At 38.3% G+C, this 15,121-nt stretch overlaps 1 protein-coding gene across 6 annotated transcripts in view; it reads right to left on the bottom strand.

Moving 5' to 3' along the window:
- Positions 1 to 15,121, bottom strand: part of LOC122883488 (vitamin D3 receptor A) — a 90,606-nt gene that overhangs the window by 48,616 nt on the left and 26,869 nt on the right. The window contains exon 3 of one of the 6 annotated variants that reach the window (XM_044212244.1): positions 5,345 to 5,393. The exons of 2 other annotated variants lie outside the window; for them this stretch is intronic. Coding sequence is in view for 3 of the 4 variants with exons in the window: in XM_044212239.1 (XP_044068174.1) it covers positions 7,867 to 7,954 (88 nt within the window). In the remaining variant the exon portion in view is untranslated. Of the gene's footprint in view, positions 1 to 300; positions 325 to 5,344; positions 5,394 to 7,866; positions 8,148 to 8,612; positions 8,756 to 15,121 lie in introns of those variants that run through there. 3 more of the 6 variants (XM_044212240.1, XM_044212239.1, XM_044212241.1) reach the window with 3 other exon arrangements.

Below are 15,121 nucleotides of genomic sequence, written 5' to 3'. Positions count from 1 at the left end.
TTTTACAAGTCTCTGGGTAAATAAAATACTCTTCTGTGAGTGCATAACACCTTTAAGGATTCCATATTAGTATACTATATGAATTAAAGCAATATTAACTGATCTTTCTGGACACCTGGAGGCAACGGAACAAGCTGTAAACACAACATTGACATATTATTGACATACAGAGTTGATATGGTGAAATTGTTAACAAACAATTGCCTATTTACATACACACCAGACACAGAGCAACATTAGCACTGATTTAAAGTCATGTCTTTGGCCTCCTGATGGATAAACAGTAAGTGCAATACTTACTCTTCTTCTGATTTGGTATCCACCAACTACTGAACTAGATATCAGGCTCACTGGCTAATCCAAAAATGGGCAAAGAGGTGGAACTGAGGCTTGGCTTCATTGATACTGAGCAATAACCTGCAAACAATAGGAATATCAATAAACATGAGATGAAATTTTATCAGACATCCTAACACTGACAAGTTGAAGTTTCCGAAAGTCACATTTGGAGCCATGTGACCTAAATAATAAGGTGGATGACAGGTCTGGTGACTCCTTGATGTTAATAAAATTGGCCTTATAAGCTAAGGGTGCAAGCCACATGACATTGGAATGCTATAGGGCAGTGAACTTTAGGTATTGGGAATTTCCTAGCTCAAATAGTCTGAAGATAGGCTGACATAATTGAGAGATGTACCTCTGGTTGTATACCTCTATTATAATATTATAAAGAGTACGGTCTAGACCTGCTCTATAGGAAAAGCGCAATGAGATAACTTCTGTTATGAATTGGCGCTATATAAATACTGATAAGAAATAGGATTGAATTATTCAGCAACTCCCTAATTTACTCTGGCTGAATTAAATTCAACCATTTCAGTAAAAGTATAATATATCAGTAATGTGTTGTCTTCAAAGTCCAACCATCCCATTTCACAGGGCCATTAGCAGCATAATAGCAGTGTTTCCCATATAATGTTAATGTCTGGACAGATGCCCAAGATCTGCCACAGTGAATTATGGTATGAATTCATGCTGGATGCAGTGATGTACTAAGGTAATGGTCAGTCTGATATTTCTTGTGGATTATGATTCACAAGAAAGGATTCTAGAAAGATATATTTTTAAAAACACTGCATTATAGTATACTGACTACTGTATAGTAAATTAGTATACACTTTTTACAAAGCAAGTGAATTACTTAATGAAAGGGTTAAGTATTCCAAAGCCTGACATGATGACAACTGACATGACAGGAAAGTCAGTAGAAACTTAAGTGTGTTGCTTTTTTAGGAAATCTAATGTACTATACATTATATATTAACGTGGCTTTTGACAGAGAGAGTGTGACAGCATGCAAGATTTAAAGTTTTATTAAAAAAAAGCTGACAACTAAAAATCTCAATCTAAATGGCTATTAATTTATTGAATTTTGTACACTTTACTTTCAAAGTGCTCGTGTATAAGAGGATTTTCCTATTCGGATATGCCATTATGGTTTTGTAAAATCAAACCCCATTTTGTGACCAAACTTGCAGCAAATCCACAAAGCAGAATCTCTGTTAACAGAGATGTGGCAGCAATGAAGAGCAAGAACCATTTACCTTGATGAACTATAATGACAAATCATGAACATCTTATGCCTACTGATACTCTAGAGTGTGTTCACCTTGTCTGATACAGGAGAGATGTCATGCAGGCTTGTTTAATGTGATTCTATTTGCTTGACGGCCCTACAATTTTCAAAAAGTGCTAAAGTCAGCATGCTAACATTTTCCCTGTGAAAATGTTTACATGGTGACATTTAACAACTGCTTGAAAAGCTAAAAATTATAACTGTCTGAGGTTGTATTTTTCCAAATGTTCAAACAAAACTGATGATGCTCCAATGTAATGGAAACCTTTATTTTGTGAGGTTTAATTGAATGGTAAAATCACCTTCAAGAACCACAGTGAGGAAGGAGTCGCCCTGGTCTAAGAAAAATGAACTCTGCTCTTGGAATCAAAACAATAAAATCTCTATTAAACATTATTTGCAAGTTTTAGATTACATTTTGTATTAGGACTTACAAGAAGGATCCTTTCATTTTCCCTTTTTAACTTGGACTTTGGAGGGAAATCCAACCCTGTTCTTTCCTAAGTTGAAAGCTTAGTGTGTTGTGCTTTGTGTGTGGGGAGACCATTTGTGTAGGAACCACTAACAGCCAAAAGTACAGGATAAGCCCGCCCGGTATGCAACTCTAGTTCATAGCTGCCTTCATCCTCTCTAAAGGCAGAAAGGTGAATTCCTTTGAGTATTATTTCCACGTGTTAATGGGAGCAGGCGGTGGATTGAGAAGAGAAAGAGATACTGCTACTCAGTATTATCTCACAACTAGGCCTGTCGCAATTATTACATGATGATCACGATTATTTGAGCTGGCTGCGATTATTTTGCACAATCGTTAGATTCCACAATCAGCAAATAAGGTGTCTACCTGAGCACAAGGTTCCAATTTCAGGGAAAAAACATGGGGGAAAAAAGAGCTTTGCTATCAAGACCTCACTGCTATTGGACAGATTTTTTTTGCTTCAGCTCATATAAGACCATATTCCTTGGTTTCCGAAGCAAGATGATTTATAGTGATTTAATAGAGTCTCCTCTATGGGTGCAGCAGTGCGTTTGACAGCTCTGGTGAAAGTTATGTTGGTGATCATTTACAGACAGTCCTTTGCTGCTTAATTTCAGTATGTTTAAACCCAGTTGTTGTGCAATGTAATCGGACTAAACAGCTGATCTGGCATGTAATATTCGATACATAATTATTTATTCAACAAACATGTTTCCATCGCCATGTGTTGCATAAACTCTTTATCAACAAAAGGAGAAAAAAAAAACAAAGAAAAAATGCTTGGATGGAAACATGGCTTTGTGCTTCCCCATTGTATATTAACTTTTGAAAATAAAATCAAGCGTCCTTAATTAACTGTCTTAAACCACTTTTTTGTTATATTAGCCATTATTTAAGACCTGGTTTTCATTTGACTACCAGCTTTTATTTGAGAAAATACGGTTTTAGGCTTATACTATAAAGGTGGCATAAAATGAATAGAAAAGGGCAATTAAATCATTAATCGCAATTATTTGTATGACAATTAATTGACAATCCTTAACAGACAATCATCCAAATTTTCACCAAACATTTACCAAAGCATGCTTCTTAAGTTTTCCTCTTCTGATCCAGTTTCCTGTCATTCTGGGACTTGACACACTGGGCACAGTGATGGCCCAGTGTACAGTTGCCAGCACCTTTGTTGGGCAGGTAATAATAGTTATAATGGCAACTTTAAGCCAAGTATCAGTTTATCTTCCATCGCAGTATTGTGTGGGGGACTCCTCCCAGCTTGTCTAGACTGGCAAGTATGCAGGTGTATTTCACCCCCCACCCCACCCCCCTCCCCAGATTTAAACTTCACTGGAATTTGGAGAGTATTTATGCTCTCAGCAAGCTTTACAACAGTAAAACAAACATTCACTTCAACAACAAAATAAACATGATAACACAGATAGACAGAAACCTATTAGATGTAAGAGCACGGCCTCATAAAAACAAGGTGATTGTGATAGTGGACATGGTTCAGGGTCAGGGCAGGATATAATAAACTGAAGTGATGGATCTTGAGTCTTGAGGCTTGAAAACAGAGTCTTTCACATTCCCTGATGTGGCTTGGCAAGCTGCTAAAGAGAGGAGGAGGGGCCTGGCACTCAGTGAACACTCAGTGAAGCAGAAGGGCCTCTTACTGAAGGAGAAGAGCCTGACTTTTTCAAGATAATAGGGAGTATTAAAAATGATTAGCTACATTTTCTTTTCAGTTTTATCGTCACTGACAAAATTCTCATTCTAGTGGGTGATGAAGGATGGATAAATAATAGTCCCTGTTAAAAATTTAGGCTCCAAAGAACTTGTTGCAGGGTAAAAAAAAAAGGTTTATTTAAACTAATAACTAAAATTAACTGTACAGTATCACATAATGAAGAGTGTAAGACATAATAAAACTTAAAACAGAATGTAGGGTGTGGGTGCTGAAAGACAGTGGAATGTGGGACGTAGGACACAGAGTATTTGTTTTATGCTGTAGTTCAGATAGAGGTGGACTGCAAGTATCTAGGGTGGATACTATAATGGCATGTACTAATTTTATGGCAATCTACACAGGGATGCTTCTTCACTATGTTGCAGAATAAAAGCAGCTTTGTGTTTGGAGTCAAGTGTCACTTTCAGATTTCCCACAACAACCTTGAGGTGTAACCACACAGACCTCAATTTTTAATGACTGTAATCAAAGCAAGGTATCACAGTTAAGCACATGTATACCTGATCATTCACACATGCACATACAGGCCATATGGGGACTGAGGATCTGTTTAAATATTTTAAACTGTATTTTCCGCTTTTGTTTGTATTTATCTGAAGTTAAACTCTGTATTTAACATTGCTATTTTTGCCTTTTACATGTTTTACAATGTAAGTGTCTCATTGTAAGCTGGTGAGTCAGAAAGGAGAGGACAGAAAATGCAGCACTAAAGGTCAAGTTAAAATGCCACAAAAATTAAAAGCTGCAGTAATGAAATCTGCCTTCTTTAAAGGAAGATGAAAAAAAGCATATAAAAGAAGGAATTTATGGTAGGCTAACCATATCTTTATCAAAAGACTATAAACTGTCTAAGAAATAAAACAATGATCTTTCCTTAAAGAACTATGTGAAGGTAACAGTGAGACTGATGTGACTACTCAGTTGGCCAGGAAAAGACAAATGGAATGAGTTAAGATGTGATTTGGGAACACAAATGAATGTGTTGAGTCCTCAATGAGACACCAACTGTAAAAACCTTTTATCAACCTCCATATCTTCAGTTAAGAAACAGATAAGAGCAGAAATATTAAACAGACTTATATAATATAAGCTGTTTGAGACAAGTGTGTTTATGTTTCTTCGTAGAGGTCCTGTCAAATTAAGGCATGTATGTGTGTGTGTGTGTGTCGTGTGATGGATGAACATTAAAGAATACAGAAATTGCTGGTGCGTAATTTGCCAAGCAATACAATTTGCTCCATAGAATAGATAAGATGTTGAGGATAGGCTGTGGGGAAATTTAAGCTACACAGTGTGTGTAGAAACAAATACTTAATGAGTAGTGGAGTCATATACATATGTATATCAAAAAACACATGACACTATGCCATTCATGATGACTGTGAGTCTGAACATGGTTATCTGTTAAAATGTGTGTTCACTTGGGAAATCCAGAATAAGGGTTAGTTAAGGGTGCAACAGCACACAAAATTCACGGTTCGGTATGTACCTTGGTTTTAGGGTCTCGGTTCGGTACGTTTTCGGTACAGCAGGGAAAACTAACAGAAAATAGCATTTTCGTCAGTTATTTTGAAAAATGTAAACATTCAACAGTGGCTCATTGGCCATAATTCTTACTGTAACAGTTAAGGCACTCAAAGACTGGCACGTTGTGAATAAGAAAAAAATGTCAGCAATGCTCCATCGTAACACTGTGAACTGTTGATAATTCCTGAACAAATGCAACTTGCACTTGTTTATACAGGGCAGGCACAACGGACTGACTAAAATGCACACATGAAGGCACATTGTAGCAGGGCTCAAGCATTTTAGCAGCAGCACTATATGAGCTGGTCTAACCGGGCTAAGCTGACTAGCATGCAACAGCTGATAGACACTGGTCTACTGGCAAAACTTTCGGGGTAAAACTCGCACTCTAGAATTTTTATTCTGCTTGTGTGAGTAGTTGACATAAATAGACTATTTTGACAGTAATTGGGTCACAGGGGGTACCAAAGCAAGGAAATCGAAAACACGTACCCTTGCAGCCCTAGTAGTAGTATACTGCTACCAGATATTTACTACTACAGATGAATGAATGCCGATGAATGCCATTCTCTACAGTGGCTTCCACACATAATCTTAGACGAGGCGGTGGTGTTGGCGGGAAAGAAGTGGTTACAGTGCAGTGGCCAGGCCAGAGATTAGCCACTGTGATAAAAGGAGAAACTCTCACAGGCAGCTTAATGGAGTGCAAATGGCCTCTTGAAAGAGCTCCTTCAGACCCAAACACAGACATAAGCTTCCATTCAAACCCCTATTATCCAATTCAATTCCATTCCATCTGTCTTTTGATTCAGTTTCATACATTCTGCCACTAATCTAATACTTCTCGATTCTTTCCTATCCAGTGTCATAGAGAAGTATTCAATAGAGGTTTCAAGGCTGGCATCTTCAACACCAGAGTGTCAATCAAGCACAGACCGGCAGGGCTCTGGCAAATTAAATATTCACTTCTTCCATGAGATCATAAACTTTTCTGGTGTTACCCCAGAGCTCTGTTTAAACTGATCACTGTGAAATTACAATCTTACAGTATTCTATAAGGAGACATGTCACCATGTCTGTGACCAGTTAAGCAACAGAGTTAGCCTTTTCTTTTTTCAGATTGATGGGCATTCCTTTTCTGTCAGAAATTATGAATGAATTTTATGGACTCTAGGGTCATGAAACTTGTTCTAACTCTAAACTATGTACAACTAGAAGGGCACTCGGAGAGCACAGACCTCCGCCAAGGCCAATCGTCCAATCTTCTATGATATGCAAATCTACAAGCACAACCAGTAGTATGTGGTCGTGGGGGTTTTGGGGTGTTATTTGACTAAAAACTATGCATTTTCACATGATTTTTAGGCAATTATCATAAGAATATATATTTTTTTAAAAACACAGGTAGTTTATAAATATTCTCACTGATGAAGTAGGCCTAATGTAATGAAGTAATCCTTCACATTTTTGTGAGTGATCGTACTGTGCCATAAAGGATAATAATTTTAATATAATAATAATTCATTTTTCATTACTAAAGAATTGGGGGGCTTTTATTATCATTTTAAAAAAAGAATATATTCTGTGTGTTAGTGTGTTAGTAGGAGGTGAGCCCCACCCTCAGTCAAACACACAGAGGAGAGGACAGAGAAGCTAGCACAGCCATAAAATATGTTAAAGTATTTTTTTTGCCATGGATCTGCTCCAATGGGTTTTTCATTTAATGGGTTATTCCTTGGCCCATGCTACATACACATCTTCCACTAAGTTTCATGAAAATCAGGCCAGTAGTTTTTCCGTAATCCTGCTGACAGACAAATGGCACCGAAAACATAACACACTTGGTAATTTTGACATGATAATGATATTCTCTTCAAAGAGTTGTCAACACTTTCAACACTGACTGCTAATCTGTACTTGTGTATATTCACAATCAACCATTAGCCTTAGTGTTACGTTTCCAAGTTAACTTCCAAATGAGGTGCCCATCATAAAATGCAAAATTTAAAGTCCCTTCACACCCATGGTTTACCCACACAAGCGTTTTCATCTTTTTTTGCTTTATTACACCTCTCCTCTGGATTGTATGAGTGTGCACAGACAGTGCTTGATTGATATTTCCCTCACTGTGCTGTTGATTGTGTTGCACCTGTTGGGGCAGTGCAGCTTGCATCATATTAGTACATGGATTTTGATTACCTTAGGATGTGCTCCAAAACCCGAGCGATATAGTGCCGGTTTGAGCAACACGGGCTTGGTTTCCACTCCATTTCAATTTGGCACACAAAATAGCACGTGCTGCTTATAAGAACTTGAATCAACGGCTCTGTGCAGCAACACCACGTATAGGCTCACGAACAGTGTTGTAAACAATATAGACTAACAAACACATATTTCACATGGCTTGGCATGAATTAATCCAAATGGAAAAGGTACTGTACTATACTGTCTCTTCCAACACTTAAAACCTATTCAGTGTCATACCTGCCACCTCATATACCGCCTGCACTCCATTTAAGCAGTTTCCCGTTTCACCTCCATTCCCGCTACGTAACAAGCAGCACGTCAGCATGAGCAAATGGAGCTTAGCCTTACATAACTCCCATTAGAGCTCCACCCAACTTCAACACAAGCAGAGGTTGAATTAGCCAGTTTAATAGGAAACACCTGTGTGCATTTGTAGGGGCTTTACAGTAAAAATCTTCTTTGTAGCCTTTATAAGACATTGACTTGAACCTATACATTTGTGTAATTCCAATTTCAAACAGACAAATCAAGGCTGATTTCTTTTTTGTGTATTTTCTTTGTCAAACTCTTATATCGCTGAAGCACTTTTATGGAAGAAAGCATGTGTATTTAAATTTGTGTTCTGTAAAGTCATTGTCCTCAACAATACGGAACGATTTGCAAATATGCATAACTTACTCTGTGAGAACATATTTAATTTCACATAAACATTTTATAGATTTTACAAATGTAAATAGTTTCACTACAATAATACATGTAAAGTGATATTTCCGCATTTGTTGATCAATTTTTACACGCAAAATGTATTGCACATTTGTGGATTTTTGTATTTGTGATGTGTAAAGACATATCCACAAAAAAACAGAGCGATTTGCAAATATGCATAAGTTACTCTGTAAAGTGTATGTTAATTCCACTTAAACTGATAGTTTTTACAAATGTAAATAGTTTCACTACAAAAATACATGGAAAGTGATATTTACGCATTTGTGGATCCAAAATGGGTTTTGCAGATTTGTAGATTACTTCCTGTCAGCTTGTGGGCCACGTGACATTTGTGACTTCCATCCTATTTATTTGTGGAATTTTGTCCACTTTGTACCGCAGCAGATCTGTAAAAAAGAATCTGTAAATTGAGGTGCAGTTACTAGCTACATCAGTAGGTGGCGAGGTTCCCTCACATGAGCCTACAGAACTACAAGCTTCTAGAAGAAGGCTGAACAAGTCATCGTACAACAGGAGAAAACTAGCTGGCTTCTACCAGGAGGTGAAAGACAAGGTGGAGCAACTTTATTTAACCCAACGGTTGTGATTCAGCATCAGGTTCATCATTGTCATCTCCAGGTGAGTGTGCTGTGCTGTGCTGTGCTGTGCTGTGCTTGCTTGCTTGCTTACTTACTGGCGTTACCTACAGTTTGCTAATGTTAGTGTTAGCTAGCTGTGCCAGTGGTGTACAAGCTAGCTCATGGACTATCTGAAGTTACCACTTTTATGCGCTGTCAGTCACTTCTTTGAACAGAGTTTTTTGCCCTTATATTCAAATATTACACAGCATCAAGTCAGCTCAAAATAAAACCTCTGCATGTCCTTCTGTTTTTATAACACTGTGACTCTGTGCACACAAGACAGCTGTCAGTTTGTTAGAGCAGTTCCACTAAAATGTTTATTGCACATAATGTGTAATCTCAGTTTAAATGGTTAAAAAAAGTGACTTTAAAAGTTAAATGCTTTGTAAGCCATGATGTCTCTGGTGTGTTTCTGCTACATGATTATGGGAATGATGTGACTTGTGGATTTTCACCGAGATATCGCCGACCCTTTCATCCCTTTCTTTCTCTCGTCTTCTCAGCAGCACCTTGGCCTCATCTCTCCTGTCCTGTTACCATCACCGGACTCCAAGCCACCATCAGCACTGCATTCTACTGCTGCTAGACGTCTCTGGACTCTTCTCTGATTTTCACACCATCTAAACTTTTCTGTACAAGTGTATACTTTACTTTTGAATAGTTTATCACAATGCATTTGTTTAACATTTATATTTAAATAAATATGAGCCTACTTTTGAGAATTGTGTCTTGTAGTAAACAGTCTTGTATGAACAAAGTATAATCAAAATTATGGCATAAGTGTTGTCTTTTACTTACTTTGTGTTACTACCAAAGAGTGAACAAAAAGTGCATTCGTTTTAAGAACACTTTAATCATTTTACATCAAAGTTATGTTAACACAAACTCGTGGGCTAGATGACCAAATAAGGACTTTATTGCAAAAAGCTTTGGAATGTATGATGAGAGGGTGAATGAGGGTTCCAGCTGGTGATGGTGGAGGGCAAAGGGGTAAATGGTGGATGCAGAGCTGGGCAGAGAGTAAGCAGGTAAACAGGAGATGATCCTGAAGCACAAGGAAACAAACGTTGGTTCAGGCAAAAAACACAAAGAGACAAACTTAGTATTCAATATACTAAGGTGGCCAAGAGTGCTTGGTACCAAACAGGCTGAAGCAAGGAAGCAAGCGGAAGAAGGAGTTTAAGTGCTGCTGGACTGGAGCCGATGGATGGCAGGTGTGCAGGCAGGCAGGCCGGCATTAACTCAGGCAGCCGGGGGAGAGAGAGGAGCACCACAGCCACAGCACAGACACACATACACAGAGAGAGACAGACAGACAGACAGACAGAGGGGAAGACAAGGAGACACAAGCGAAGGGAAGAAAATACAAGGAAAAGACTGGAGTCAAGGCACTAGCCATGACAAAAGTATAAGTTAACTGAAATTCAGTATTCCTGTGTGTGTGTGTGTGTGTGTGTATAAATAAATGTATACTTTGTTCATACAAGACTGTTTACTACAAGACACAATTCTAGTAGGCTGTTATTTATTTAAATATAAGTGTAAAACAAATACATTGTTATGGAAGCCCATTTCCGCCAGTAAAAGAAAAAAAAAGATGAAAACAGCCTTGATAATTTAAAAAAATTCTGAGGTTAAGTCAAATTATGAGATAAAAAGTCATAGTTAAGAGATACTTTTACACAACAGTCAAAGTAGCAGCTCTTCGGCGTGTTCTCCTATTCAGTTTGATACGGAAATGGATTGAGTACATTGAGGACTACTTCAAACGTGGCTTTACAACAGCTGAAATACTTCATTTGCTTGCTGATTCACATGGGATTGTACCAAGCAAACGCACCCTTGAAAGGATTTTAAGTAAGAAGCAGCTCTGGCGTAGAAAGTACAAAACCGATGTGGCTGAGGTGGTAACCTTCATTGAACAGCAACTGGAAACATCTGGTCAGTGTCATAGTTAAAGATGGATGCACCAAAAATGTTGTTTTCATGGAAATGTGACTGACAGGGAAACAGTTACAGTTATCGGATGGTGAAGGTGTTGATCTGAGGTCAAGAAACAGACTGCAAAGGCGTGTTTACCACAGCTGTGGTCCAAACTGTCTGGCACATTGATGGCTACGACAACCTTAAGCCATTTGGAATTGGAATCAGTGGATGCATTGATGGGTTTTCTAGAAAGATGATATGGCTTGAAGCTTACAAAACAAACAATGACCCAAAGATCATCGCTGGCTACTTTATGGATGCTGTGATCAATGCTGGTGGGTGCCCTGCCAGACTCATGCTTGATTTAGGAACAAAAAATGGCCATATGGCTGAAATGAAGCATTTTTTGCATTTTTCTGAGAACCAAGCTGAAACAGACAGTGTTTGGCCCAAGAACTGGAAACCAGCAGATTGAACGATGGTAGCTGATCTTGCGAAGTGAGTGTGTCCAGTTTTGGATTTGACAAACTGAGAGACAATGGCTACTTCTCAGACAACTTCATGGACAAGTCCTTGATCAAGTTTTGCAGTCTTCAAAAAATACAAGTAATTGACACATTATGAGATGAAGTGATAAATAATTGAGATAAACAATAATGTGAGCTGAGTAGCTCTGCATCAAATGAGCAAGCTTCCAACATAAATGACATCTGAGTATTTACCTCCACAGCGTCTGTTACAGCAGTGTGAAGAGTAGCGTTAGATATCAGGTCTGTCGTGTCTTGTCACCTTCTTGTGCAGTTGCATCACTATTCTCCTCCTCCAGATTTATGTCATTGGCAATGTTTCTCTTTTTGGTGGTTAAACAGAAATGTAAGAGAGGTAACTTTGTCTTTTCATACAGTTCTCTGACTGTGATACTATCCTTTAATGAATGCTGCTGAAAGTCAGTTAAATCAATGTCAAAATCAGTAAGGCTCCCCTCCCCTTTTCAATCAAGTTCTGTTTTTTATGGAACACTCTTTTCTGGTTCCCCCACCCTTTTTGGTGCATAACTGCACAAATTCACCTTCTCTGAAATGCATCCATCCCATCGCAATTTTTCTGATTCTTCTGGGCATTCTTTGGAGGGGTGTGATGCTCTCTCTCAGACACGTGATCTCCTTTGTTTCTTGAGAGCTTTCCTCTAAGTCGCTCAAAGTTCTTTGACTTGTGACTGCTGGGGTTTTTTTCTTTCCATCTGCAGTATCCAAATACAGCCAGTCAATCACCATAGGATGACAGATACTCCCTTAGCTGGTCATCTGTCATGATGTGGAGGACAATGGAATCAATCTAAAATGAAGACATTTTCATGTATTCTTAAGTGCATTACATTATTTACAATGAACAACCCGCACATACAGCACCAGATATTATTTTCAAAGCTCTTCCAAACTTTGGGCTTTTAAATGTATTTGTGTGATTTGTCAAAATTAAGCATTTCCTGTATTAACTACCTTCTCCTGTTCCATTCACTGTACGTCTTCCTCAGGCACATGCCATGACCTTAAGTGTGTGACACTTCAGTGTTGAATAAAATTAAAGCTTTAATGTGATTAAATAAATAAAATCTATACAGTTGATTTTTAAAAAATATTTTGTTTGTATTTTATTGTATTCAAGCATCTTCAGTCATTTTAATGATAAAATAAGACGAAGCCTTTTACTATGCTCTAAATTCTTTAACTAAGGAGAAAGAGAATTATTTCATTTTATTATATTTTTATTTTTATTTTTATAATAAGTCTGTTGGCTTTCTGATTTTCTAAAGCTGCCCTCTGAACCTGGTAGCTGAAACAAACACTCAATGATGGAAACAGAGCATTTCATCCTTAGGTATAGTATTTTGTTTTATCACAACCTTGATACTGCAATGGTGATAAGAGCAATAAAACACCATATAAAATGGCAACAATAAACTATTATGTGTAATTTATGTTATTTGAGGCACTGCAAAATAAATTCCTGTCAAACTTAAACTACTGTGTAACCAAATATTTCAGTCACAGTGTATATTTTAATGAAGTACGACAACATAAAAAGTTATTACCACTGCAACTGAATGCCAGTGAACCTAGCACAGGTGTATTTTGCTAACACACTCCTGCCCGTATTATCAAGCGCCTGTCTAAGTACGTGGTTCCAGACTCGGCAAGTAGATAAGATATCCATGTAATAATCAACGCTATCGATGCTAGCTGTGCCACCTAGGCATACGAGGTGCTTGTTACTGAGAATAATCGGTATGGCATTAGCATGTGTCCCAGAATAGTTAGCTAAAGTGGAAAGTGAGGACAACTCAGTACAAGTCAATATCTGCATGATTTTTCAACATACTGTAGGTCTGCATGGCACTAACGTTATATTACATGTAGGATATTATAGCAACACTTACTAACTCTTGATTAAAGAGTTGTGAAAAGCTGTGAAAGCTGATGTAGCCGCCTTTGAGTAACAAGCAACTCACTGCAGCAGTACTGACAGTGTTTTCGTTTTAGGGACACCATCTAGTCAGTGGCGTGATATTGTCAAAGCTAGGTTAACAGCAATGTTGTAATTTGTTTAGTTGCAATGACGGACTGAATAAAAGATAATGATATCTAACATTTACAAAAGTCACTTGTAATAGTTACCTTATTTAGGATTGCATATCATTTGCATGGTTAGGCCAGAGAGGTGATGAAGGGACCTTTGAAGACAGCGCCACTTTTTATCTCATAACTTTGACTTAACCTGAGGATTTTAGTTTTTTAATCAAGGCTAAGTTTTCCTCTTTTTTTCCCTTTTACTGGTAGAAATGGGCTTCCATACATGGTGATAAACTATTCAAAAGTAAAGTATACACTTGTACAGAAAAGTTTAGATGGTGTGAAAATCAGAGAAGAGTCCAGAGACGTCCAGCAGCAGTAGAATGCAGTGCTGATGGTGGCTTGGAGTCCGGTGATGGTAACAGGACAGGAGAGATGAGGCCAAGGTGCTGCTGAGAAGACGAGAGAAAGAAAGGGATGAAAGGGTCGGCGATATCTCGGTGAAAATCCACAAGTCACATCATTCCCATAATCATGTAGCAGAAACACACCAGAGACATCATGGCTTACAAAGCATTTAACTTTTCTTTACCATTTAAACTGAGATTACACATTATGTGCAATAAACATTTTAGTGGAACTGCTCTAACAAACTGACAGCTGTCTTGTGTGCACAGAGTCACAGTGTTATAAAAACAGAAGGACATGCAGAGGTTTTATTTTGAGCTGACTTGATGCTGTGTATTATTGAAATGGAGGGCAAAAAACTCTGTTCAAAGAAGTGACTGCGCATAAAAGTGGTAACTTCAGATTGTCCTGAGTAACAAACTAATAACCAACCAGGATTTAGATTCTGACAGTAAACCTCCGCTAACTAATGTGCTTCGATACGTGCTTTGATACGAACTGAATGAGTGAGGAAATGAAACAGCGTGCCTGGCTCTGTAAGAGGGAGGAGACACAGAGAAACTCAGGGTTTGTTGAGGAAAACCTGCCAGCGAGCAGGCTAGGTTCGCAGTCAGTTACCACGGTAACTGATCCAGAGTTTAAGTTACCTCTCTTTCTGGAACTGAAAACCCAGAGTTTCCCTCAGAGTTTTCACTAAACCCGCTTTCTGAAACAGGACCCCAAATTTAAATGATCTCACATGAGCTAGCTTGTACACCACTGGCACAGCTAGCTAACACTAACATTAGCAAACTGTAGGTAACGCCAGTAAGTAAGCAAGCAAGTAAGCACAGCACAGCACAGCACAGCACAGCACACTCACCTGGAGATGACAATGATGAACCTGATGCTGAATCACAACCGTTGGGTTAAATAAAGTTGCTCCACCTTGTCTTTCACCTCCTGGTAGAAGCCAGCTAGTTTTCTCCTGTTGTACGATGACTTGTTCAGCCTTCTTCTAGAAGCTTGTAGTTCTGTAGGCTCATGTGAGGGAACCTCGCCACCTACTGATGTAGCTAGTAACTGCACCTCAATTTACAGATTCTTTTTTACAGATCTGCTGCGGTACAAAGTGGACAAAATTCCACAAATAAATAGGATGGAAGTCACAAATGTCACGTGGCCCACAAGCTGACAGGAAGTAATCTACAAATCTGCAAAACCCATTTTGGATCCACAAATGCGTAAATATCACTTTCCATG

This window comes from Siniperca chuatsi, linkage group LG10 (assembly GCF_020085105.1).
Source record: "Siniperca chuatsi isolate FFG_IHB_CAS linkage group LG10, ASM2008510v1, whole genome shotgun sequence".
Taxonomy (NCBI): Eukaryota; Metazoa; Chordata; class Actinopteri; order Centrarchiformes; family Sinipercidae; genus Siniperca; species Siniperca chuatsi.
This window is presented reverse-complemented; position numbering and strand designations above follow the sequence as displayed.